This window comes from Lactuca saligna, chromosome 9, assembly GCF_052625555.1.
Source record: "Lactuca saligna cultivar CGN05327 chromosome 9, ASM5262555v1, whole genome shotgun sequence".
Lineage (NCBI taxonomy): Eukaryota > Viridiplantae > Streptophyta > Magnoliopsida > Asterales > Asteraceae > Lactuca > Lactuca saligna.
The window spans coordinates 43,862,203-43,889,844 of NC_136425.1; the positions used below are offsets into that span (position 1 = coordinate 43,862,203).

General features: G+C 34.6%; 2 protein-coding genes and 1 pseudogene across 3 annotated transcripts; 1 reads left to right on the forward strand and 2 right to left on the reverse strand.

The window, feature by feature from the left end:
- Positions 1 to 2,024: 2,024 nt before the first annotated feature.
- Positions 2,025 to 4,378, reverse strand: LOC145017417 (small ribosomal subunit protein eS17-like; annotated as a pseudogene). The gene is made up of 2 exons (XR_013666499.1): positions 2,983 to 4,378; positions 2,025 to 2,645 (listed from the first exon to the last, which is right to left on the reverse strand). The product of XR_013666499.1 is annotated as a small ribosomal subunit protein eS17-like (transcript).
- Positions 4,379 to 5,257: 879 nt separating this feature from the next.
- On the forward strand, positions 5,258 to 8,799 carry MUS81 (Restriction endonuclease, type II-like superfamily protein). Its single transcript, XM_078972240.1, has 14 exons — positions 5,258 to 5,645; positions 5,808 to 5,887; positions 5,968 to 6,046; positions 6,119 to 6,205; positions 6,275 to 6,403; positions 6,502 to 6,742; positions 6,856 to 7,107; positions 7,195 to 7,340; positions 7,429 to 7,486; positions 7,562 to 7,720; positions 7,809 to 7,888; positions 7,974 to 8,211; positions 8,294 to 8,380; positions 8,526 to 8,799. The coding sequence occupies exons 1-14, from the start codon at positions 5,473 to 5,475 to the stop codon at positions 8,628 to 8,630; spliced, it is 1,914 nt and encodes a 637-aa protein (XP_078828366.1). The 5' UTR covers positions 5,258 to 5,472; the 3' UTR covers positions 8,631 to 8,799.
- A 2,815-nt stretch (positions 8,800 to 11,614) lies between these two features.
- LOC145017465 (cationic amino acid transporter 6, chloroplastic-like) lies at positions 11,615 to 16,483 on the reverse strand. Its single transcript, XM_078975496.1, has 5 exons — positions 16,051 to 16,483; positions 15,737 to 15,959; positions 15,289 to 15,637; positions 14,051 to 14,285; positions 11,615 to 12,468 (listed from the first exon to the last, which is right to left on the reverse strand). The coding sequence occupies exons 1-5, from the start codon at positions 16,466 to 16,468 to the stop codon at positions 11,894 to 11,896; spliced, it is 1,800 nt and encodes a 599-aa protein (XP_078831622.1). The 5' UTR covers positions 16,469 to 16,483; the 3' UTR covers positions 11,615 to 11,893.
- Positions 16,484 to 27,642: the final 11,159 nt, after the last annotated feature.

Here is a 27,642-nt window from a genome sequence, read left to right on the forward strand (position 1 = left end):
TTTCATGAGGTTTGAGGAATAATGTTGTATGATTTATTGATGTTTATTTGTGTTTTTTATGTTCATTTAAGTATAATTTTTCGTTTGTCATTATTTATGTTATTTATATTCATTTATATTTGTTAAACATCTTAATAGATATGAAAATATTGATTTTTTAAATGAACATACATAAACACAAAAAATTGTTTGTTTGTTCGGTTAAACTTAAATAAATAAACACAATAAGCCCATGTTCATGTTTGTTTAAAGAGTAAATTAAACGAATGGTCCCTATGGTTTAGGGTAATTTACGTGTTTAATTTCTAATTTTTTTTTTTTTAACTCGGAAGGTCTCTACTGCTTGTTTTTGTTACACGCTTGGTCCCTATCTTATCTAAAAAGATTATTTTTCCTTGATTTTTTAATTTATTTAAATAAATACTCCCCTAACTCCACCCTCTAACATTACCTTGACTATCCTATCATTTTCCATATTTAAATAATAGTTTTTTTAGGTAAGACAAGAACCAAGAGTGTAACAAAAACAAATGGTATGGATCAAGCGCTTAACAAAAACAAACAGTAGGAACCTTCTGAGTTAATAAAATAAATTAGAGACTAAAAACATAAATTACCCCAAACTATAGGAACCATTTGTGTAATTTATTCTTGTTTAAACTCTATGACTAGATGATCAACTCTTATGAAATCGTCTGCCTTTGGGGATGGTTTACCCAGTCCCATACGACTTGTAATTTGTAGGATAACGAGTGTTTTAAACCTACGTCATAAGGACCATTTCTTTATTTTTGTCTACCATATCCGTTCCAATCTCTGTTATCGAAGGGAAAAGGGCTAGCATCATTTCTCCATTGGGTAGAGACCACTTTTGAAATGAAAGATCAACTCTTATATAGACCATTTATATAATTATGTCTTAGACATGGGCCGTCTAACACATGATTGTCAAAATCGCGATCCTGATCGTAGAATCGTACGGTCCTACGATCCTATGTATGAAAAACGATATGGATAGTAAACGGATCATATTTTGAGTAGGATTGTAAGATCGTTGGTAGGATCGTGAAATCAGGATTCGATCAAATCCTACCTTCCCTTGATTTTTTTTTTTTTTTTTTTTTTTTTTGAAAATGATTTTTTTTTTACCACTTTATGGCTTTTATCATTTACCAATTTACCATTAATCATTTTGTGTTGTGACTTATAAATAATATTTTGAAGTTTTAATAATGTTTGAACGAAAATTGAATGTTTGAAACATTTTTCATATTTTAAAATTATAAATTAAAATTTTGTTTTATTTTGTGGGATCTTAGGATCCCGATCCCGATCTTACAAACTCAAAAACGATCATACGGATGATGTCGATCTTGACAACCTTGGTCTAACATATATAGACTACTTATATAATTATGTCTTAGACATTGATCATTTCTGTAACTTTATTTTACAGCTACCATTTTTATAATTTTGTTTCAAATATTGCTTGTTACATAAGTATCTTTTCTTTAAATATTTTTCTCAAAGATAGATCATTTCTATCATTTTGTTTACCTACAATAGCAATCACTTTGGTAAATGTTATATAGTATAAAACATATGCTTGAAGTTTATCATTGACTAGTTATCGGTTTATGTTTAACAAACTAATTGAAAAATTAGTTGCTAACTGATTATAAACGATATTTGATAAATAAGCTGGTAAAAAATGATTTTTTAATAAAACTAGGTTATAAGCTAATTATGAAATGTAAAATATAATTAGGGATGTCAATTAGAGTAAAATGGGACAAAAATAACTGCCCCCAATTTTTTTTGTTTCCCCCAACCCCAACTTCACATGCCCCCAAATTTCAAGATTGTAATTTAGTCCGCTAAACCATATTGCTTTGGAGCGTGTAAATAATAACTTTTCGTTTATATATGTAAAAAGATGAGAACAGAATAAGTCCATTTACGACTTTCAATGATCAATAAAGAATTCATAACTTACTTTCACCAATATACACATAAACCGCAAAACAAACTCAAAGCCAACTTACTAATCAATAATTCTTCTACATCTCAAAAATAAAAAACGTAAATCAAAACCAAAAAACACTAAAAATAGTCAAGTAACCAAATTATTCTATGAAAAAAAGTCACCTAACAATTCTTCTCGCTTCTCAATACCTCTTAGCAAAACCACCACCACCACCACCCTACCAAAACCAGTGGCAACTGGCACCGCCTGAGGCTCAACCATCGCCTTCACAACCCCAGGGAGGTCACCCATCCCAAGGGCAACCAACATATCAATCGTATCCTTATCAACCTCAATCAGATCGGTTTTAATGGCAGATTCATCAGACACAAAGTCCATACGTCGTTCCCTTTCTTCCTCCTGGAGCTTTAATGATATACCTCTCACTGGTCCCTTTTGGATACGCTTCATGAGGTGAGTTGAAAAACCTGCAATCTTATTCCTCAGACGCTTCGAAGGGATGATTGCAACTTCCTCCAAAATCTTCTTGTTTGTATGGAAATCCATAGTCATCTTCCCGTAAATACCTCTCAATCACTACCCTAGATGATTTCTTCACAGTTTTCGTACGAACACGACCCATCTTTCAGCTCCTTCTAAATCAGTATGATCAATGAATCTGAAACTATCAATAACAACTAATAATCCTTATGCTTTTCGGCTTTTGGTGATGCATTGTAATTGACTAACTGTATTTGGAACTTGGAAGAAAAGAAATCTTCAGGGCATTATCATTCCACACGTAACAATTATTCGATTAATTATATAATGTTGATTACAGAGACTAAGAATCGACCCCTAACCTACCATTTCGAAGCATCGAAACAGATCACAACCAACTATAGTATAGGATTAGAAGTAATCAACTTCTTGTACGAAACTAGAAAGTCGAATGTGAGTAGCAATATTGTTAGAGCTGTAATTATATGGCGGGTAATGAAGGATGAGTTACATACCTGTGGCGGTTGTTCCGGTGACGAACAGCAGCGAACTCCCCCTCTCTGGTGGCAAATAGGTTATCTAGGTGTGTGTTAATGAAACCAAAACCCTACACATTATCTTAAGACAAAACTGCAAAATTGGTCCTTGTGGTTTTTGATAAAATGTGGATAAGGTCCAAAAAGTTTCCAACTTGCATGGAAGGTCCAAAATTAAGATTTTTCTGTGGTTTTGGTCCTTAAAAAGTTGAAATGACTATTTTGCCCTTATTATTTCTATTTGCATTTTTATTTCTTTTAATATTTAAATAATTATTTAAAAAAGAACAAGAAAAAATGGGTCCACCCCCACCAATTCCCTCTCTCACACACATGCATACATACACACACAATAATTTTCTCCTCGGATCTTCTTCCCCATATTTCATCTTCAATCCATTTTGTTGTATCTTCCATAATTTAGAAAACATGGTTCAAAAGCTTTGATGGGCATCTATTGAAATTTCTTGGCGCTTCCACTTCACGACGGTGTTTTTGATGGGTGTCTGTATCTTCCATAAATGGGAAAACTAGCCACCATCGCCACCTGTTGAAACCACAAGTCTGCAACATGCCTCAAAGCTTTGATGAGCATCTAAAGATCTCGACCCCTAGCTATATTTTCTAGAGAGAGAGGGTTTCAGGCAGACTAAGCCATTGCCATCGAATCTGTATCAAACAACCTTCATCTGGTAAGCCACCTCTGAAATTGCACCAGGAGATCAAAAACACCACAATGAAGCCATAACTGTAGTGATCAGCTTTAATCCTCCAGTAGCTTCTATAATTTGATGAACCTCGATTATAACCTTGTGAAATTGCACCATGAACCCTCATCGACCAACAATGGGTTTTCTAATTCCTTACACCTTCGATCCCATCAAGTTTGATTTTTTAGCATTTGATTTTTACTTCCCGAATCATGATGTTTTTTCATCACCATCATCCTACTAAATATTGATTTCAGGTATCAAATTTGGATTTGATTTTAGGTTTTAATTTATGGTTTTGATTTTAGGTGGAGGATGATATCAATGATTTTAGGTTGAGTTTAAATCCATATCCAAATCTTGATGTTTTCTCTTTAGATCTTCTGTTGGTTCCTCCAACCATCGATTTGTTTGTGTTTATGTTAACCGTCAGCCCTAAAATACCCATAAATCGATTTGTTTCTTTCTGATGTCATCGATTGAGATATAACAGATTCATCTCCATGGAAATAACTCTTATATTTTCAAAATATACATAGATTAATGAGGATAATATACATAGGAAATGTATGTGTGAGATTTGATTTGTAGTTGAGAATGAGAAAGAAGACTGTGTGTGTGTGTGTGTGAGAGAGAGAGAGAGTTTGATAGATAGATAGGAGAGGGTTACTGATGGGGCGAGGTGGGTGGGATTTAATTTTTTATATAATTAATGAAATAGTAAAATAAATTAAGAAAAATGTAAAAAATAAATAATAAGGGCAAAACCATCATTTTAAGTTCTCTTTGGACCAAAACCACTAAAATTTCTTAATTATGGGACCAAAATCACGAAAAATTCTTGATTTTGGATCTTTCATGCAAGTTAAAAAATTTTTGGATTCTATCCACAGTTTTTCGAAAACCATATGGATCAATTTTGCAGTTTTGTCTAGGGGGCAAAGTTGTAATTTAAGGGAACTCGAAAAAATGTTGTTTCTGCCCTTGTAAAACAATATTAGCTAAATTAAGGCCAAAACTACAAAAACCCATTTTTAAAAATTACTATATTATTTTTTAAATATTAAATTTATTATTTTACAATTCTAATTTAAATTTTCCATCTTAAAAAAACTTAATATATTTTCATCTAACGTTAAAACAATCAGTCTATTAATTTTTTAATATGTTCAAACTTTTATTTTTTTGAAAATTTTTAATATAAAAAATTATAACAAATAAAACCTTAGAGAGCGAGTTAGCTAATATTTGTAGCTGTTTAGGTTTATAGTTTAAAATGTTTGATAGTGTTAAAAAATATAAAAAACTTAACGCATTGAATGACTTTTTTTTTTTTTTTTTTTTTTTTTTTTTTTTTTAAATTTATTTTTAAATCGGATGAAAAAATGTTCGGATAATTTTTTCTAAAAACTCTTGGGTCTTGTACAAAAAAGTTCCAATCGAGACATACTTTGTTTGGAAACGTCACATTATGACAACTTTAGGTAACACGAAGGGTTGAAACTGCAAATAATAATATACTCACTTCACTTCAAATCAGAAATTCAAAATTAGCGGGAGCAATTCTTCACCATCTCCAAGTTCATTCTAACATGTCTGCCCACCGAAATCCATAAAGAATCAGGATGACTTCACCTCCGAGTCATAGAATACACCGAAGATATTCAATCTCACGTGTGTTCTTCTCAAGCATGGATCAAATTTTGCTTTAGATTCTCTATTTGAAAATCCCTATTTCAAAACCCTAAATCGATAAAGAATGGATCGAGTAGTGTGTCCCGAAAATGCAGAGCTTGTGGAGTTCATGTTGAAAAAACAAAAGGAAATGGTGGATTTATCGGAGAATAACGTTAAGACGATATCGAAGGCCTGCTTGAAGGTGTGCAGTTCCAAGACACCAATCAAAACCCTAAAGGACTTCTCCAATGTCAAGTAACGATCACTTTTCACCATATAAGCTTTTATGTATTTGCTGTGAATCCGAAGTTTTCTCCAAATAATTGCGTTTATCTTGTACTACTCCACTGTTGTAGAAAATTATAGGGTAATTTGACTGTGAATGATATCAAGCAACTTCTTTTTTAATTGTGTCAGAGGTGTTGGAAATTGGATCTTGAGAATCATGAAAGGTTTCTTTGTCGATGAAGCTGAGAACGAAGAGATAATAGAAAGTGGTAATTCACACTTCCTTTTGTTACCTTGCAGTTAGCTCTTGTTTTCATTCTCTATAATCTCTATCTATTTAACACTATAGGGAAAAGAAAAAAGGGAAACAAGCAATATGTGCCTCAAAAAAACTCTGCAGCTTATGCTTTATTGATCACTCTTTACAGGTAATCATAACATCTTTCTCCTTCTTACCTTTTTGTGTAACATTGGTCTAACAACATCAGTTCTGATGTTAGGGGAACATCTAATGGAAGTAATTTTATGCGAAAACAAGAGCTAATTGATGCTGCTGAAGCAAGTGGATTGTCTCGTGCACCTATAATGTATGTATTTACTTTTCTACCCCTCTGTCTTGTACTTTAGTACTTATACTGATCTTTTTATGGTTAAAGGCCTGAAATAGGAAAGGGAAAAGCAGGCCAGTTTGGAGTTAGCTCAGGCAGGGATTGGTATAGTGGATGGAATTGCATGAAAAAATTGATAGATAAAGGGTTGGCTGTAAAATCAAGTAATCCTGCAAAGTAACTACATTTTGGCTTTTTTATATTTTTATTTATTCTTCTCATATTTAAAAAAAATAGCATGATAAGTTGTGGTTTTGGAACCTTTTGTATTTTAGATACATGCTGACTGAGCAAGGAAAAGAAGCTGCACGTGATTGTATGTTGAGATCTGGATTAATTGATTCTACAGATGATCTTGCTACTTTGGATAAAAGTAAAACTTCAGATTCAACTCAAAAAAATCTGAAAGATTCAGCATGCATTGATGCTGAGTTGGTTGATGACGTGGCATCTAGGCATGTTTCTTCAAGTTTGCAGAAAAAACCATTTGAGATTCCTCCAGATACTCTTGATAAGGTAAAGTGTCTTGTTTTTCTCATGAACAAACACACCCTTTCTTTTCTTTGATGACTATTTTGGGTAGTACTATGATTTAAAAAAAAAAATTTAATTTTTATTAATTTCTGCAGCTTGTGAGAATGGGATACTCAAAAGAACAAGTAATCCGTGCTTTTTCTGAGGTCTCAAAAAAGTCACCAAACGAAGAACCTTCTTCACTTTGGCTATCTGTTTTATGTTGTCTTCGTGAAGTTGAAGTCTACAGTTCACCTTTGACCAATGTTCCAAAAGTCAAACATCATCATCATCATCCATCATCAATTTCTTTCACTCATAAAGAAACTACACAACTCCCGACTCCAATCAAACCTTGTTCATCATCTGTAAATGTCGACCTAACTTTTTACAAAATCTTGCATCTTTTGAATTCGTAAGAATAGTGTTGTTTTATTTTTAATGTTTTGTTATAGGACCAAAATACGAGGAAGAGAAGTAGGAATGTTCTAGAAGCTAAATCAAATGTTCTATCAATGCCACCTTTGACACTTGGGGACCGCTTCGAGGATGTATATGAAGTGGTTTTAATATTAGATGATCGGGAAAAATTCACCAAAGAGTTAGTAATTATTTCAAACAATTTTTTTTTTTTTTTTTTAAATATTTTTTTATCATGCAAAGTAGTTTTCAAACTAACTAATTTTCAGGTCAAGGTCTAGAAAGCTTCTTGAGAATATCCGACTCCATTTTAAGATACCAATAGAGGTATAAATCAGATCTGACTCAGTCAGCAACTATCAAACAGTCTGTTATTAATATATTAATTATTTTTTTTTATAGGTGAGGCGATTACCTGTTGGAGATGGAATTTGGATAGCGCGACATAAACATATTGGTAGTGAATATGTTCTTGATTTTATTGTTGAAAGAAAAAACGTTGATGATTTAAGATCTTCCATTAGAGATAATCGTTACAAAGAGCAAAAAGTTCGGATCATGGTGATGTTTCTGAGTAATTTTTTATTTATTTGAAGCTATTTGTTTAAAAAATTACTTTCTAATTTTATTATTTTCTTTTGTCATAAAGAGGTGTGGGCTTAAAAGGTTGATATACCTAGTAGAAGGCGATCCGAATGCTTTGGAAAGTGCTGAAAGTATTAAAACAGCGTAAGTAAATATATTTTTTTTGCTTTTTATAAAATATTATTATCTTATTTATAATGATTTCTTTTTGTGTGAATAATATTTGTAGATGTTTGACAACCGAAATTTTGGAGGGGTTTGATGTACAGAGAACAAGTGGGTTGGGAGACACACTAAGAAAATACGGTTATCTTACTCAATCAATAACGCAATATTACAAATCTCTTGGCAATGAGGGGGAACATGTGGATTTCCCAATTTGCCCTCCGTTTGATCAGTTTATTGAGAGGTGTCAAGAGTTGGATAAGATGACAGTTAGTGATGTTTTTGCCACCCAACTCATGCAGGTATAAAAAAAATTATTTTTATATATAAAATTTTGCTACATTATTTTTTATTTTTTAGTTAATTAATTAACAAAGTTTGCAGGTTGCACAGGTGACTGAGGATGTTGCGATTGCTGTGCTTGATTTATACCCAACGGTTTCATCACTTGCTAGTGCCTACTCAGATCTTGTAAGTTTTCCTTTTATTTATTTATTTATTTATTTAAATAAGGGTGAATTTGTAAAATGTTAGGAGATAATGGGGAGTTTTACTTGTTATATCAAAAGAAAACAGTCATGTATGTGAATGGTGATTAATGATATTGGGTTGTTAGGATGGTGACACGTGTGCACAAGAGGAGCTGCTGAAGAAGCAGAGTAACAATGTCATCAGTGGAGTTGCTAGTAGGAACATTTTCCAATTTATTTGGGGTGGTTGATTAGATGTGATGTGAAAGCGAAAAGAAATGAAATTTTGTGGGTGTTTTATTTTTGTAGTAATGTAAAAAAACGACTTAATAAAGACAAGTGCGAAAATTAGACTTTCTGCTGTAAGTTTATAAAGGGAATAGGACTTGTTAAGGTAATTAACTTTTCGGGCTTTTAACATATAGGTAACTATTTTTTTTTTGTACACATTTAGGTAACAAATTTTTTGGAACTGTTCACATATGACCATTATGATCTGTTGTAGCAGGTTACATCTAGCTACAGCAGGTCATAATGGTTATATGTGAACAGTTTCATTAAGTTCGTTACCTATATGTGTACAAAAAAAATAGTTACCTAAATATGAACAAAACCAAAGGTAAGAGTAAATGACATGAATGGTCCTTATGGTATAGGGGAATTTGTGCATTTGGTCCATAACTTATTCTTTTTAACTCGGATGGTCTATACTGTTTATTTTTTGTTGCGCGCTTAGTCCTTGTCTTATCTAAAAAGATTATTATGCCGTTATTAATTTATTTTTTTAATTAATTTTCTTATTTATGTTTTTTTTATATGTTTAAAAAAGTTAATAGATCCTACATATCTGTATCTCCTCATCGTAAATCTGAAACCACATATGAGAAATTTAATTTGAGTCCCACCGGTCACCATCCTATCTCATATCCTCTTTAACTTCTATTTTCTTTCAATCTTTAGTGATATGGAAGTTTTCACCATCTTTTTTTTTTTTTGTCTTTCAACTCTGGCGAACAAACACTATAACCCACGGTCTCTTCACACTATTGGGTTGTGGTGTTGGTTCGTTGAAGTTGAAGGACCGAAAAAGAATAGATGGTGAAAACTTCATTGTCATTAAATATGGAAAAGAAATAAAAGTTTAGGATGATGAAAGATAGGATGGTGAGGAGATACAGATATATGAAGTCTATTAGTTTTTTTAAACATATAAAAAAAATACATAATTAAGGAAATTAATTTAAAAAAATTAAATTAATAAGGACACACTAGTCTTTTTAGATAAGACATGGACCAAAAACAACAAAACAAAACAGTAGGACCATCCGAATTAAAAAAATAAGTTAGGGACCAAATATATAAATTCCCCCAAACCATAGGGACCATTCGTGTAATTTACTCTTACTTTTGGTTTTGTTCATATTTGGGTAATTATTTTTCTTTTGTACACATCTGGGTAACGAACTTGTTGAAAGTGTTCACATGTAACCATTATGATCTACTGTAACCGGAGGTAACCTGCTATAGCAGGTCATAATGGTCATATGTGAACAATTTCAAAAACTGTTACCTAAATGTGTACAAAAAAAAGATAATTATCTACATGTGAACAAACCGAAAAATTAGTTACCTTAATTAGTCTTATTCCCATTTATAAAATCTGAAAATACTAGTATGTGTAGAAGAATAAAAAAGGAAAATGCTCGTTTTTTAGCATAATTATTTATTTAGTTACCTTGAAACTTTACTCAACTACAATGGTTGCAACATAGATAATATATTCATCGGTTCAAATATATATATATATATATATATATATATATATATATATATATATATATATATATATATATATATATATATATATATATATATATTCACATATTTTTGTTGGTGAAAAAGACCTAATTATTACCCTTTCTAAATCTGACAGGTTTAATAAATAATTAGATATCTACAATTCTGTCATCTTTCATTATCTCATGAAAAGCTTTCAACATCTTTTTCCTTTCCTATACGAATTGATCACCACATATGTGTTTTTACTTTTCTGCTTTATGTGCATGCTTAGCTGTATTTAAAAAAAAAAAAAAAAAACGGCTAACATCTGCTTTTATTTTGTGTTTTGTATACGTAAGGGGTACACGTTCTAATTTGCAATTTTTTTTTTTTTTTTTTTTTTTTTTTTAAATTAATATCAGTATATGATTGTAAATCGTAAAGCCTTTATCAAAACATCATTTTCTAGTCCCCAATGTCTTTATATTGCTTCATTATGTGTTTTTTATTTTGAAGTCTTGATTAGTCGTGACATCTATCAGATTTTCTGATCAACAAATAGGTAGAAAACCGAAAAGAGGTTTGGCAAACTTTTTGTGAAATATCCTATGTGTCACTATGAATTTGTGGAACAACTTTAACAGTTAAAAGATGTAATAGATATGGACAAAAAGTGCATTCGCTTATAATATGTGAAACTCATTTGGTTAGGTTCCTTGGTAAAAGGTAGAACTTACAATGGGATTGCCTTCATCTTTAAGAGAATGTCACAATGATTTGAATGTGAGATGCAATTTAATTTATGTAAAGAGAAATAATATGTCTCACATAGGTTTGAGAGTAAAATTTTATCGAGTTTATACACAAAGGATCCATTATCATCCAGATGAACGGTGGGTGACCAATTATGGTATGACACATGTTGAACTTTCTATTTGGTGACTTCATTTTTACTCGCCATTTTATTTCGTTGATAATTTAATACATCAAAGCTAACTTAATGTAATAAAAAATGATGTGATTTAAAAAAATATATTATAATTAATAATGATATGATTCATAATGTAAAGAAAAAAAAACAAAAAAATATAATCCAATTTGATTGGCGATGAGAAGAAAACATAAGGTACCATCTAAGGAAATATTTTGGAACAATAAAATTTCAGCAACATGGATCGTTGTGACTGGCCAGAACTTAGAGACAAGATTAGTGTTTTTGAGTTATTAAGTGATGTGTAATTAGCATGACAAAAAAACGATATTGTCTTCATCTTCATGACCAATCAAAATTATAAAAAAAATAAGGGGAAGTTTTGTGACGTGAGATGAGATCTACAAATCAAGTTTGTAACCTGATATATACGAGTCTTTTTAGTCAACAGTTTAATCAAAAACATGTTTTTAGAAAGTGTAATCTAGATACGAATCGTTGAATTAAATGTTTTAAATTGAGCGATAATCAAATGAGTCCTTTAATCATTGAATTTTTGTGAAATTGAGCCACAAAAAAGAGTTGACTTTGAGGGGTAGTCATGTTTTGACCAAAAACAATTACCTAAAAATTGTTCCCTTTTTGTCATGTGAACCATCTTCAAAAGTTGATGGACTACATAACACACAATAAAGGGATCAATGCAACCCACTATACAACTTGACCAAATTTAATTCTATTCTTACCCCTCATATCTCTATCAACAAAATAATAATTAAAAAAAAAAGTAAAAAAAGTCAAAGGTCAACTTTGGATTTTTAGAGTTTGATCCTCTAAGTCAATTGATTCCTTCACCATTTCAACATTCTTTTGACAAACAATCCCATCTTCCTCACCATCAAAGCTAGCATGAACACTATATAGAACATATACAAGCACCACAACTGCTGAAAAAAATCCAAACCGAATATAAGAAGCTGTGTCGATATTTCCCAACAGAAATATGTTGAGAAATATCGATACACATGGTATCCATGGCATAAGCGGGACCCCCCAAAAATCAGGCTTTCTCGCTTGTGGGACCATGTAACTAAACAACTGTATCAATCCAACTCCAATTATAGAACATGCACCGAGCATAAACCCTTTGGGTTTCCCGGGCGGTGCGAACCACCATAGCAGGGTGAACATGATGGAAGTGAATGAAAAGCTTAACAAGAACGACAGTGTGGGCCATGGGGTTGTGGTCCCCAGTGAGACATATCGTCTGTAAATGACTGCGTTTGAGACCATTAAGAAGACAAAAAGTGTTCCGATGGAGACAAGGTTGAGGAGGACGTGTAGCTCGGTGAATAGCGCTATCGCCGCAGTCAAAATCCCTAAAAGTCAACATACGTAGTATTTAGTCAAAAAAAATCTAGAAAATTATTTCAAAAGGAATCAAGGATTATCTAAACATATGGGACGACAAACAAAATCTTAAAATTCACAAAAGATTTAGGACAAGTACATTAAGAAGTTGTCCAAGGAAAGTTAACTAGTTAAGGGAAGAGTATAAGTCAAATTTTTTAAGACATTAAAAGAATGGATCTAATTTAGTGGTTGTAAAAAGAAGGAATTCACAAGACCCACATGATGGAGATATGATAAGATAGGATTTTGGGGATCACATAGATTTTCAAAGAAAACACCAAACTTTAGAACATGATTCTTGAGGGAAAGTCTTCATGAAACTAGTTTCGAGAGCATATGCTTTAGTAACTAATTATGTATCGAGTATTCTTCCAATTAATATTACCTTTCTTTTTCAAGATTCTTATACCCATTTGCATGTTAGTTAATAGAAATAACATAGATTGTCACCAATCATATACACAAATCATAATCTTTAATGTTTAATTATCTATAACATCACAAAAGTATCATAGATGCGTATCGAATGTGACTTCTTGAATATTTTATAGTTATAAATGTTAATACTTTTATATAATACATCACACTTGTTGTCTATTGCTTGGTGTATTATCTGGCTATGTTTAACTATGTCTCAAGAACATATAATAATAGGATTTTTTTTTTATTAGAGTACAAATGTACAATGATAGTACACTTAATGTACCAAGTATACTATATATTTTAATTAAATGGGATATAAATTTGAAAAATACATGAATTCATCTTTATATATGTAAGACAATTATAGAATATATTATAAAGATTGGATCACAGAATTCCAAAGCCTTTTATTTTATATTCCATGAACTTCATAAAACTTGGTATGAACAAGACCATATGCTCCCCAACCAAAACGGTTCATATGGGACCAATTTCCCACACGGCCTAACTTTCTACAGATATTATTTTATTGCATATTTATATTTATATATATATATTTTTTTATCATATTCGTAGTGTAAAGTGATACCTTCTTAAACAATTAAGACAATTTTGATACTTCTAAACAACGATTTCTTTATGTAAAGAATGAAAAACCCACTTTTCGTTGTGCACTTGATTAAGCCCGAGGTGTCGAAAGATATATTACGTTTTATTAACATATTTCTTTTCTAATTTGTAAAGTAAACTACTTTTTTGAACAAAATAGGACAAGCATCCTTTCAATTCTTTATTTTCACAACAAAAAGATACTTTCGTCTTTCTTTAAAATAATAAAATCGATTATATGTGATTGGAAAAAAAGATACTTTTATCATCTTTATATGATATGATATCATCAAATCTAATTTATTAAAGGAATAGTCTCAATTATAGTCCACAATTATTTTGAATTTATCCAAAAAGCTAACATTTTACCTCTACAAATTCTGAAATCCAAAAAACGATCTTTTTTTTTTATTCAGCTTCTAAACGAACTAAAAGCCATATTAATTTTTTTTTTTTTTTTAAAAGTAATGACATTGTTGATTGAAATCATTATTGTAATTTGGGTAAAAGGGTTACCTAAAAATACCGAAGCGTTGACTGGCGTTGACGTTTTAGAATGAACCTTAGCAAACCAAATTGGGACCACACCAGATCTTCCTATGACACAAATGTAACGAGCTTGGCCCAACATTGCAACCAACAACGATGTTAGTATCCCAAAACTGGCCCCAACTCCAATAACATTGGAAACCCAGTTAAATCCGTTTGAATTTTCCATAAATGCCCCTGTGAATGGTGATTCTGGATTTATCTGAACAAAAAAGTAAAGAAATTTCAGTTACTTAATAAAAATGGGAAGAAAGATTTTGATAGAGCATAAGAAAAGTACACTTATCAAAGGTACAATTGTTATTGCAAAATGTACTAGTCAAGAAGTCAAACAGACCAGGAAACAGAAATTTGTTGACATGAGACAAGTGTACTTTTTGGCAACCAGTTGAGACAAAAGTCCTTTTCAAAAAACATTTTTGGAAAGGGCCTTATCTACAAAATATTTGCAAAAATATATGTTAATAATTAACTTAGCTTTTAACTAAGTTATTTGCTTTAATCAATATAAAAAATGCATATAGATTTGTAAAGTTACGGCTATATGTAAGTAAATGTGTAGAAAACAAAGTAAATATGTAATTTACGTTTTATATTTTCTTAACAAATTTACCTATATAAAAAAAATTGCAAAGTCTTTAATTTGCATTTGTGTATTGGAGAAAGAATTTATCAAAATAGATATCAAAACAAATCTCTTTGCATTTTTTTTAAAAGCGAAAGAGGCAAATGTTAAAATACTTTTGAAGCATACCAAGATAAAGAGTGATATAACAGATAGATATATGATTATCTTGAAAGAAAAAAAAAAGTTAAAATTGAATAAATGTTGTATTTATGATGTTGATATGCTGGGTTTGATTCAAAAATAATAAATAAAGATTTACCTTGATTTGATATTCAAAATCTAAAAAGTAAAGTTTGGGTTATTAATTTCTCTTATCATAATAATAAGATTTATTCTATGATAAAATCTTATACTACTTTTTTAGCAGAAGATCGTATTCTTAAAGTTGATTATCAGTTTATAGTTAGAAAAGTATTTTATTACTGCAATTATGTCTGCCATGCAATGGGATAATCCAATAGAGGAAAACATCATCCACGAGAAATCCAAATCCAAGGGTATTATCGTCAAATCATGCTCAAATGAAGATTTTCACTTTAGGAAATATATTAATATTTTAATTGAAAAGGATACATACCAGATCGTAGGGAAGGAGCATGGACATTGAAGCGGCCATCAAACAGTAGAGAATGGTAACGAGGATAACGGAGCCTGAAACCCCAATAGGGATATCGGTAATCGGATTTTTAACCTCCTCCGCCAGCGTCGACACGGCGTCGTATCCTATGTAGCTGACGTAAACCAGAGCAGCTCCATTGAACACCCCTGGAGCTCCGAAGGGGAAGAACCCGCTCGGATGATTCGGATCCGATGCCTCCGTGAAGTTCTTCGTGTCTCCTTTCCAAAACCCCATCATGATCACAAATATTATGAACAGAATGTGAACCGCTGTCAAAATCATGTTCAATACAGAGCTTTCTCTCGTGCTGTGATAACAATTCAAACGAACTAGAAATCAGAACAATTTGAAAATTGAAATCGATTTCATATTCTTGACATTTGATTTGAAAATTATAAAGGAGAACCTGTAACAGATTATGACTGTGAGAATTAAGATGATGAGGACGGCGATGATGTCGATCTGATCGAAACCTTTTGGAAGAGAGGAAACGGTTATTCTCCATTTCGATTCTGCAGAAACACCAATGGCTGTTCCGAGATAGGTAGTGAAACTTCTCGCTGCCGCAGCGTTTGATAAAACGTAATCCATTACCAGATTAGCCCCAACCAAAAACGCGGTAAACTCGCCTGAAACATAAAAAAAACGCAAATACATTCAAATCACGTGAATATGAGTTTGTTGTTCTTCTACCTAAGAGCTAAATGAGAGAGAACAAACCAAAAGTGACGCGGATATAGCTGAATGCACCGCCGGCAACTGGCATGTGAACGGCGAACTCGGTGTAACAGAAGGCGGAGAGCAGTGCGCAGAGGCCTGCAATGGCGTATGATAATATAACGGCGGGGCCAGCCTTGTCGTGGCTAGCGGTACCACTAGTGACAAAAACTCCGGCGCCTACCATACCTCCAATGCCGAAGCAGATGAGATCGTACCAACGGAGGTTCTTCCGCATATCAGCACCGGATCGGGAGCGGATTCGGCTGGTTTCCTCGAAGGTGGTGGAGACACATCCAGCGCGGCGGATGAAGCGGCGAGGGACGTCGGAAAGAGCATGGAAGTAGGAGTTAAAGCTCGAGAAAGAGGAACCATGGCTGTCCATCACCTTTTTCACACACTCTCTGTGTGTGTAATTCATGGCGAAGAAAGGGGGTTTTATAGGGACAACACAACAGTGGATTGTGCCATTTGACGGAAAAGCAAACGGCTGATGAACTTTTCATTTGGGGTCCCTATAAAATCAACTTCTGTCAAATGGGTCCCAATGTTTTTGTTTTAGATAAGCATTACACTTTTTTCATCATTTCTAAAAGGTTCACCTTTATCATATGTTGATATTATGATATATACACTCCACTAGTATTCCCTTCATGGAATCGACCAAGAAACTAACTGTGACTTGTGATTTGACATATGCTGAAAGAATTTATAGGTCAATTGTAAATAAAAGTATTAAAAATTAATCTAATTCTTGTTGTTAGAGTGAAAACATCTTGTAAATATATTCTTTCTTTCTTGATAAGTCTATTACATGAAAAATAAACACGTCTTTTCATTTCCTAATAAGGAAAAAAAATCATTATTTGTGGATGGAACTATGTTATATATAGTCAAAGTCTTGCTATGGAAGCTAAGAGCCTAAGACCCTTGTTTGCTTGATAGTTGATTCCTGAAAAGAAGTCATTGGTGTAGATAGCAAGGAGATTTACAAGTGAAAAGAAAGCAAAAACTTTCTATAAAAAGGATCGGATGCAATGATACTTTAATGTTCAAAATTATATGTGTTCTACATTTAAGTTAGTGGCAAATTCGGAAATTTCACTTGATTGAACAAATTATAAAGTTGTTTCACTACACTGTGAGATTTTTTTTAAGGTTTTCATGTTCACAGTCGATTTTGCATGTAGATCCATTAATGCATCGTTTTTTTTATTTAATGGATTTAATTAGTTATAGCTTATTCTGGTAAACTATAGATTAATTATCATGCATTGTTTTTATTTAATGGATTTAATTAGTTAGAACTTAACGTCCTCAACTGAATTAATATAGGAAACATGTATACTTTCCTTGCTAAGGTCTAATTGTTTAGATAGTATTTAATTAGAAACAGATATCAAGATTCCAAAAACCTGTATGCCTTCCATACAGTTTTTATTATACGTTTCACAATGTTTTTTCTTGGTCGATTTTTTTCCCCAAACCTTAGCATGGTATCTTTTGAACAACTTTTTTATACCCTTCACAATGTTTGACTTAAATTCAATTTTCCTAATCTCTCTGTAACGATCTAATTTTCAAGACCAAAAATTTCATTTTTGATTAAGTGATTTGCACAATATTTGTATCAAAATATCAACCGATCATATCATTTAATAAAAGCATGTCTCGTATCTGAAAACCGAATCGTAAAAACATAATAATGTCAGAGTACAAATCCCAGAATAACTTATAATGCGGAAAACAAAGAGTGTGTGTATGATGTGCCGCTACCGCACCGGCTCCTTCCCCTTCGCTAAAGAGGTACCTGAAACCAAAACTGTAAACTGTAAGCACAAAGCTTAGTGAGTTCCCCCATTGTACCACATACCATACAATCACATAACATACATACTGTTGGGCAATTCTAGGGTGCCCGACCTACCCGATACGACCATTCTGGGGTGTCATCCTACCCATGTCAAGCCATTCTAGGGTGCTGACCTACCCGTCGGTCCTAACAACTGACCCTCGGGGACTATTCCACACCTTACTGCTACTATCACATATATCATAACATAAACATACTATCAGACATATCTGGGGTGTCCGAACTACCCTTCGGTCCAAACAACCGAACTTGGGGACCATTCCCCTCCTACTACCGCTATCACATATAACATATCATGCCAACATATAAACACATCAGCACATATTATCAGACATATCTAGGGTGTCTGACCTACCCTTCGGTCCTAATAACCGAACTCTACTACTATCACATATAACATATCATGCCAGCATATAACATATCAGGTAGTAGCAAACCTATATGATATCACAAAGACAATCATCTAATCATACAACTCCTACTGGTGGGCCGGCATTGTGGTCGTAGACCCACCGCTACAGGAAGGTAACTCACCTCGTAGCAGCTGCTGATCTGTGCGGGAATCCTCTGACTGCTGCCGTTGCTGCTCCGGAAATCCTCCGACTCTAATTCCCACAAAACACTTAGTCATACACTGCTAACTGTTCTTAGGGTAAAATGACCATTTTACCCCTGACCAAATCAAAGTCAAAGTCAACTTCTAGTTGACCTGACTCGCCGAGTTGGCTCGCCAACTCGTCGAGTCCCTATCCTTCCATTTGTCCTTATACCCGTCTCTACTCATCGAGTTAGGCGATGACTCGATGAGTTTTCCTTCTAAATGAACATCGACTGAATCCTCATCCGACTCGTCGAGTTGTAAGAACAACTCGTCGAGTTCATCTTTAACTGATCACATGTCCTGTCCTTGGCTCGCCGAGTTGTATGAACAACTCGTCAAGTTCATCTTCATCCTTAAGAAGTTTGCCTTGGACTCGCCGAGTCTGCTCATGCACTCGACGATTCCCATGAACTTCCAGTACAATGGCTTAGTCCAGAACGTTGGGTCACTCCTCAGGCCCCCCTAAAACCTCTCCATACTCAATTGGGTCCTTATGACCCTCAACTGATATGGGACAGAAACCTTGGACTCGCCGAGTCCAAGAATGGACTCGTCGAGTTGGTCACATCCTCTCACTAAATCTTCGATTTCTGATGTACAACCCTTGATCAAAATATAGATCTATGCTTCTACAATCGATCTAGCACGTAAAGTTACAACCTTTACGTGCTTGCATGGTACTTTTGTTGGAATAGTATCTAAGGCTGCAACTATATTAGGCAAGTATTTGACCCGATTGTGCATGGTCCTTTTGGGTTGCCTTCACCATAGCAACTTGACAGGATGATTTATTATGAGAGAATAGATATTATTAATATATTATGAGAATAATATAAGGAATAATAATATTGTTAATTTGATTAATATAAGTCATAGATTAATTAGTATTAATTTGGTGACTTAAAGAGATTAATTAAATAAGAGGGTATAAACTGTCAATTGTTTGATAGTTACATTTTGGGCTGTAAATCCTTAAGGGATAGGGGTTGGATGAATTTTAGGGCTTGAGATAGCCTCAAATTCGTCCAAGGCTTATCTAAGGTAAGGATTAGGATTGCTTAGGGTTTAAGTTATCCAATTAGGGTTGAAGGGTGAAACCCTAGGAGCCTTACAAGTATAAATAGACCCCTTGGGAAAGGGAAATTGGCACCTCTTCTAAAGCAAGGAAACCCTGGCCGATTTCTTCCTCTCTCCTTTCTCTCAAATCATTCTCTTTGCTAGTTGGTGTTTGTAAGCCATTAAAGGAGTGACAATTGTGACTCTAAAGCTCCAAGAACAAGAAGATCAAACAAGTGTTTCAAGGTAAGCTTCTAACTCTAGTTTTGTATTGTTCTTATACCTAATTAGTCATTAGAAGTCTTGGATTCAATGCATGTTTAATTAGAGAAACCTAGATCCAAGCATTAGGGTTTGTATGTGCACATAGGAATGTTTATATGTCCAAAACCCATCAGTGGTATCAGAGCCTAGATTGGTTTCTATTAAATTGTTGCTTGATTGTTTGAATCTTACCTGCAAAATTCAAATTTTGTGATTCTGAGTCATGGACTCGGCGAGTCCCATAGTGGACTCGGCGAGTTGGCCTGACTCGGCGAGTCCAGAGTGCGTACTCGGCAAGTCCCAGCGTCAGGAAGAGCCAAAATCAGGATTTTTTCATATTTATCTTATGGAAACTTACCTTTATCATATTAGATCAACCCAAATCCGATTTTATGATATATATATATATATATATATATATATATATATATATATATATATATATATATATATATATATATATATATGACTATATTTTTGATCTAATTGAAGATATTTATCAATTAATATAATATTTAATTTCCTTATATGATAACTATTAATTAATTTGATTAAATTGGTAAATTGTTTTTCAAGAAATCATAAATAAATCAAATATGGATAAATATGTGATTAATTGTTAGTTTAAATTATTTGTTACTTGATCCTTTATGTTTTAAATGTTTAAAACTTGCCCTCAGTTTTTGAAATTTATGTTTTGTGATTAAAAGATTAATTTAAACAATTTAAATTTCAAAACCCTAGAATTTTACAAGTTTAAAATCCAACCCTACACTAATATAATATTACAAGATTAATATCTATATATGTATAACTTAAATGCTAGTCTTACCGTTAGTAGGCCTCATTCACAAAGCCAGTCTATAAGGTGGGTATAAGGTTGTGGCCTATAAAATGGCGCTTAATGGGTGTACACTCACACCCACCGCTTGCTTGATCGGTGGAGAGTCGTTACCCGAACGGGTAGGATAGGGCAACCTCATCCTCTCATTAAAAGTATAATATGAAATACAAAGTAACTACATGTTTTCTTAAAATTTCTCAATCTTAGTTACTTTAGGAAAAGTGAATTTATGCAATCCCATGAAATTACACTTTGCACCTTGCTAAGAAGTTAGTGGAGCGTGTGTGGTTTACCGGCACACTAATTGGTTATAAGCGAAGGTGGAAAAGGGTGATTCATTGTTTATCATAGTTCGATGGAGCGTGTGTGGTTTACCGGCACATCGAATAGGTGATCGTTACAATGAAGGCACCATGTGAATTTGCATGGTAATTCACACCCGCTTTGTGATCCTCGGTATCCCAGTCACAAACAAGAGGGGCATATCGAGATTTAAACATGCCATTGAAAAGTTTCAATGAATCTCATCCAAACCTAGGAATTCTCAATGTGTAAATAGTGAATCGTCATTCACTTACCTTCAAATTGTTTGCATAGTATATTACGGCATCCCTTTTCTAATGTGTAAATATTGTTGTTGGATCCTAGCCCTAATTTTTCTTATTGGGTGATAATTAGGGATTCATATTCTAATCTATCTTTATCCTTTCTATTTGTAGATGTCGAACGCTAACAACGTTGCTGCTAGTTCATTCACTTTGATGAGCCTTTGTCAAAAGGTCACCTTCGATGGAACGAACTTTAGCGAATGGATAAGATACATTCGCACGATAGCTCGCTATGAGGATAAGGAGTATGTCCTCGATGAGAAGCTCGAAAAATCAACCCTGAAATCGCTACTCCGGCTGAGATGACCGCTTTTGAAACTCACGAGTGTGATGTGATGTGCGTAAACTCACTTAGTTTTAATCCTACTTTTAGTTGTAAAATAAACACACAAAGGCAGTGTACCTATCAATTGTGGAATAGTTTAAGCAAGTAGGGTATCGAACACAGGGAACGGAAAATTAAAAATAAAAACTAATTCTATCTAAATTATTTAATAAGTAAAGGGTTTTCTCTAGCTTTACAAGACTAGAAACTTACTAACTATTACTTAATCTAAAAACTAGAAAAACAAAGAATTAACTAGATTCAATAATACGAAGGGACTTCTGTTTAGTTCAACTCAATTGATCCTATGGTTGATTTCAAGGTAATAGTGCAATGGATTAATTCTTTTGTTGGTTACCGATTCAAGTGATTAGGTTCGCGTTCACTACACTAATCCTTAGCAAATAAACTAACTTAAACAGTGATCGGTTGTCTAATTCAATTTAGTTCACTAGATTAATTATTCAGATTACTTTAGACTCACAATAGTTAATCAATTTGGTTTTAATTAACTTCTTGTTGATGGTCATCACACAAGCTTGCACATAAATTTACTTAATTTTCTTATTAATCCTAGTTTCATGTTCATTAATCCTAGTCATATAGCAAAGTAGTCACAAAATATATGAGGTTGATAATCAAACGATGTTCATGCTATTTAATTACCTTCCTATTAACATAAAATTAATTATCATTCATACACAAGGTTCTTTAGCAAGCTAAAATAACAAATAAATCACCCATATTGAATTAATCCTACCAATGATCAAATCATAGTCTCAATTTTGTATCCCCAAACAGAAGTTTAAGAGTTTTAGCTCATGATTGAAGTAAATAACAGCACAAAAACGAATTCTAATTGTCTAACCATAGTGGAAAACAAAAGATTAAGTATAATGATGGAATTTGCCTCAAATCTCCTTCGGGATTGAATTGTAGATTCTATCTTCGTCTTCTAGGGTTTCTCTAGCCTCTGAATCGCAGCTAATTACTCCAGAATTATCCCAGAAGTTTTTTTCCTCGATCTGAGAAGTTATCTATATATTTGCGTATCGACTCGTCGAGTCAGGTGGCGACTCATCGAGTCCGTCTCACAATATCCGTATGCGATAAGCATCTGGGTTCCCGAGTCATTATCCTCACTTGGACTCGCCGAGTAGTCGATTCTACTCGCCGAGTAGGTGCTATTTTTGGTGTTTTTCTTCTTTATCCAATTCCCGAGCTCCTAACCGCTTCTCCTGCTTCCTTTTGCTTCCGAGCTTCATTTTTGGACTGAAAATACAATTCAAACACTTTTAAGTACCTTTTGTCCATGAAATGCAATAATTTAGCTAATAAATGAATAAAAATCTATACTTAATACAAACTAAATATGCACATATCATGATGCAACGAAGGTGCATTGCATCATGATCACCACTATGAACTCCGAATTCCAAAAGTCCTATGAGGACATGTACCCGTACAAGATGCACCACTATGAACTCCGAATTCCAAAAGTCCTATGAGATTTTCACTAACATGATTTCCGCTAAGATGGGTCATGGAGAGTCTCTTACCGTGCACCTGCAAAAGATGCAAAGGTATGTCGACCGTCTTCGCAAGTTGAATGTTGACTTTGGGGAAGACTTGGCGATCGACATGGTGCTTCACTCTTTGCCTCCAAGTTACAATCAATTTAGGATGACCTATCACATGAACAAAGAAGAGGTCACCCTAAGCAAACTCCAAGGTCTCTTGAGGGTCACTGAGAGCAACTTCAAGGACAAGTCTGTTGCACCAACTCCCAATCCACCCGCCGCTCCTGTTTTGGCAATTGGAAAAGGAAAGGGAAAGAAGAGGAAGGCTTCGTCTAAGAACTATCGCAAGGTTAAAGCCCGAGATGGTGCCTCTTCTAGTGGGACCAAAGTTGATCCCGCTAAGCCCTGCCCTAACCCGAAGGAGGCAGAGTGCCACCACTGGCACAGGATATGACACTGGAAGAGAAGCTGCCCAGAGTACCTGCAAGCCATCAAGGAAGGAAAGATCAAGCCGTCTTTTGCAGGTATATACACAATTAAATCTAACGATTCATCTCATGATATTTCTTGGGTTCTTGATACCGGTTGTGGATACCACATTTGTTCTAATGTGCAGGGACTAAGAAGAAATAGAGACGTGGAGCATGGAAGAATAAATCTAATCATGGGGAACAGAAGATCGTTACCTATGACCAAGATTGGAGTGTATTCTTTAGTGCCTAGGAATGGTTTATCTTTAGATTTGAAAAATTGTTGCTATTCGCCAGAAATGGCTAGAAACATCATTTCATTTCATGGTTTGTTTAGACAAGGTTTTAGATTTTCTTTTAATAATGAGAATGGTTCTATTTTGGCTTATCTAAATGGTTTCTTTTATTTTGAAGCTATACCATGTAATGGAATTTATGAAACTGTTATGATTGTTGATAACTTAGGAAAAGATGTTTTATGCATGGATTCTTCCAATAGTATGGATAAGGCATCCTTGTGGCATTGTCGTCTTGGACATGTCAACAAGAAACGCATAGCCCAACTACAAAAGGATGGAGTGTTGGAGTTATTCGACCTTAGGGAAGATGACACATGCGAGTCTTGTTTACTTGGAAAGATGACTAAATCACCCTTCGCTGGTACGTGCGAAAAGGGTGAGGGTCTATTAGACCTCATACGTACCGATGTGTGCGGACCGTTTAGATCTACCACGACGTATGGAAACCGCTTCTACGTGACTTTTACCGATGACTATAGTAGATATGGGTATATCTACTTAATCAAGCAAAAGTCAGAAACTTTTGAAAAGTTCAAAGAGTTCAAAAATGAAGTGGAGAATCAATTGGGCAGGAAAATCAAGATGCTTCGATTCGATCGAGGAGGAGAGTACCTAAGTCTTGAATTCCACGATTATCTCAACGAGTGTGGAATAGTTTCACAATTGATGCCACCTAGGACACCGCAGTTGAATGGTGTGGCAGAAAGGCGTAATCGAACCTTGTTGGACATGGTTTGCTCTATGATGGGTTGTGCTTCGCTATCTATCTCTTTTTGGGGGTATGCCTTAGAGACTATCGCCCATATCCTTAACCGAGTCCCTACTAAGAAAGTTGCCAAAACTCCTCACGAGATGTGGACGGGGAAAGCTCCTTCGTTATCACATATCAAGGTTTGGGGTTGCGAGGCTTTCGTAAGACGAGATACTCACGACAAGCTCGAACCTCGTAGTGAGCGATGTATTTTCATCGGCTACCCGCAAAAATTCTTTGGATATCTCTTCTATAGACCGAAGGACAATGTTGTCTTTGTTGCGAGGAGAGGAGTTTTCCGAGAGCGAGAACTCATAGGCTAAGGAGACAGTGGGAGGCAAATCGAGCTTGAAGAAATTCAAGATTCGATAGATGACGGAACCTCTACCGCTGGCACTCAACCTGTGGGGGAAACTCCGGTTGAACCGATTGACGTATCATTACCTCTTAGACGTTCCGAAAGAGTTAGAGTTCAACCCCAGTTATATGGTGTTCATATTACTACCGAAGGGGACACTTATATTGGTGATAGTACACTAATAAACCTTGATGAACCTAATAGCCATAAGGAAGCCATGGCAGGCCCGGTGTCTGCGAAATGGAAAGAGGCAATGGATAGCGAGATCTAATCCATGTATGATAACCAAGTTTGGAATTTGGTTGATAATGTACCCGTACGTAAGACCGTTGGGTGCAAATGGATCTTCAAGAAGAAGACCGACGTGGATGGAAAAGTACACACGTATAAGGCGCGATTGGTTGCGAAGGGCTTTACTCAAACTCCCGGAGTTGACTATGATGAGACCTTCTCACCAGTTGCAAAGATAAAGTCTATTAGAGTGATGCTAGCTATTGCCGCATTTCATGATTATGAGATTTGGCAAATGGATGTCAAGACCGCTTTCCTTAACGGGAAGTTGGCTGAGGATGTTTACATGGCTCAGCCAGAGGGGTTTGTGGATCCGAAGCATCCGAATAGAGTGTGTAAGCTTGAGAAGTCCATTTATGGACTTAAGCAAGCGTCTCGCAGATGGAATCTTTGCTTCGATGAGATAGTCAAAGAGTTTGGATTTGTACGAAGCAAAGATGAGTCGTGTGTATATGTCAAAGCCAGTGGGAGTATAGTAAGCTTCCTCGTTCTATATGTCGATGACATATTACTCTTAGGAAACGACGTCCCGACTCTGCAGGAAATTAAGTCCTGGCTCGGGAAGTGTTTCGCTATGAAGGACCTCGGAGAGGCTTCCTATATTTTGGGAATAAGGATAGTAAGAGAGGGAAGTAAGAGACTAATAGGACTTAGTCAGAACACTTACTTAGAGAAGGTACTAAAACGTTTTAGTATGGAAAACTCAAAGAAGGGAGAATTACCGATACAAAGCAATGCCACGTTGAGTAAGACTCAAAGTCCGAGTACCGAAGCTGAGATAGCTGAAATGAGCCGAGTTCCATACGCTTCCGCAATTGGCTCAATAATGTACGCTATGACTTGTACTCGCCCTGATATAGCCTTTTCTTTGAGCATGGTTAGTAGATATCAAGGGAATCCTGGCAGAGCCCATTGGATTGCGGTGAAGAATATCGTTAAGTACCTTCGGAGGACGAAGGAATGGTTTTTAGTCCTCGGAGGGAGTGATGACTTAAAGGTGAGAGGGTATAGTGACGCCAGTTTTCAGACCGACAGTGACAACTACCGTTCGCAGTCGGGCTAGGTCTTTACCCTGAATGGAGGAGCAGTGACTTGGAAAAGTTCCAAGTAGGAAACCGTAGCTGATTCAATGTGCAAATCAGATTACATTGCAGCGAGCGAAGCGTTGAAGGAGGAAATATGGTTGAAGAACTTCATTGGTGATCTTGGAGTTGTACCTGCCATAAAGGAGCCCATGGAGATTTTCTGTGATAATGAAGGAGCGGTTGCCTTGACCAAGGAACCGAGAGATCATGGTAGATCACAACATATCGACAGAAAATATCACTTTATTAGACATCGTGTAGAAGAAGGACAACTCGTATTGAAAAGGATATCATCAGAAGATAACCCAGCATATCCGCTTACGAAGGGACTGAGTAGGGGTTAAGCACTTGCAGTATGCTAGGAGTATTGGGCTGAAGGATGATATTAGCATAGATTAGATAGTATTAGAAACGTGTAATAGATAAATGTAATTAACATTTGATGATTAAATAAAGGAGTTTTATTTATAAGTAATGTTACTATCTTATGTTGATTGTTTAACTATTGTTTCACTTTGCATGTTTTGACTTCTAGAATAATTGAGTATTAAGAATTATCGAATTATTCAAAATTATCCACAATCGTTCATATGTGGGAAGTAGATATGAATGAAGATTGTTATGAATCAGTGTGTAGATTGTCTAAATGGTTTTAGACATAGCAAAAGATTGCTGCAACGTTCATGAGTGCTTATGAACTAGTTTTGAGCATTGGAACAAACCCGCGCTTGCTGGAATCACCTTATGGAATGTGATAAAAAGGGTGATCGCAAGACGATAATATCATATAGTCTTAAGACCTAGATATATGGTTTGTTATTTGTTAATTGATTGTACATTGATAATGCGAAAACGCAATGGTAACTCGATGTTATAAAACGCATTGTTGTGTATAGTTGATTAATGAATAAGTAAATGCATATAAGTCGAAGTTTATCTGTAACTTTTATCCTAAGAGGATAAAAGCGATATCTCGGATGCTCGACGATTTGATTTGACTTATGTATCGGGCCCGGTCAGAACTGAATTGATGTGTTCGATTAAGTTCTATGTCAAATAAATCGGAGATCGAGAAACCAAATGCTAGACTAATTATTCCATAGAATTGTCAGCATGATATCTAACAGAGGACTGTACGATCCCTTATCTAAAGGACAAGATTCATTAGATCAGAGTTTGACAGCGTCTTTAAGAGCTACGATTGCAACTCGGATTGTACTTGTGCATATAGTTACTAGACTTATCCAAGT

Coding starts and splice junctions, on each gene's coding strand:
- LOC145017465 (XM_078975496.1), bottom strand. CDS start 16,468: ATGAATTACACACACAGAGAGTGTGTGAAAAAGGTGATGGACAGCCAT. Junction 15,638..15,736: donor ACAGTCATAATCTGTTACAG/GTTCTCCTTTAT, acceptor TTGTTATCACAG/CACGAGAGAAAGCTCTGTAT. Junction 14,286..15,288: donor TGCTCCTTCCCTACGATCTG/GTATGTATCCTT, acceptor TTTTTTGTTCAG/ATAAATCCAGAATCACCATT.
- MUS81 (XM_078972240.1), top strand. CDS start 5,473: ATGGATCGAGTAGTGTGTCCCGAAAATGCAGAGCTTGTGGAGTTCATG. Junction 7,889..7,973: donor GCTGAAAGTATTAAAACAGC/GTAAGTAAATAT, acceptor TAATATTTGTAG/ATGTTTGACAACCGAAATTT. Junction 8,212..8,293: donor TTGCCACCCAACTCATGCAG/GTATAAAAAAAA, acceptor CAAAGTTTGCAG/GTTGCACAGGTGACTGAGGA.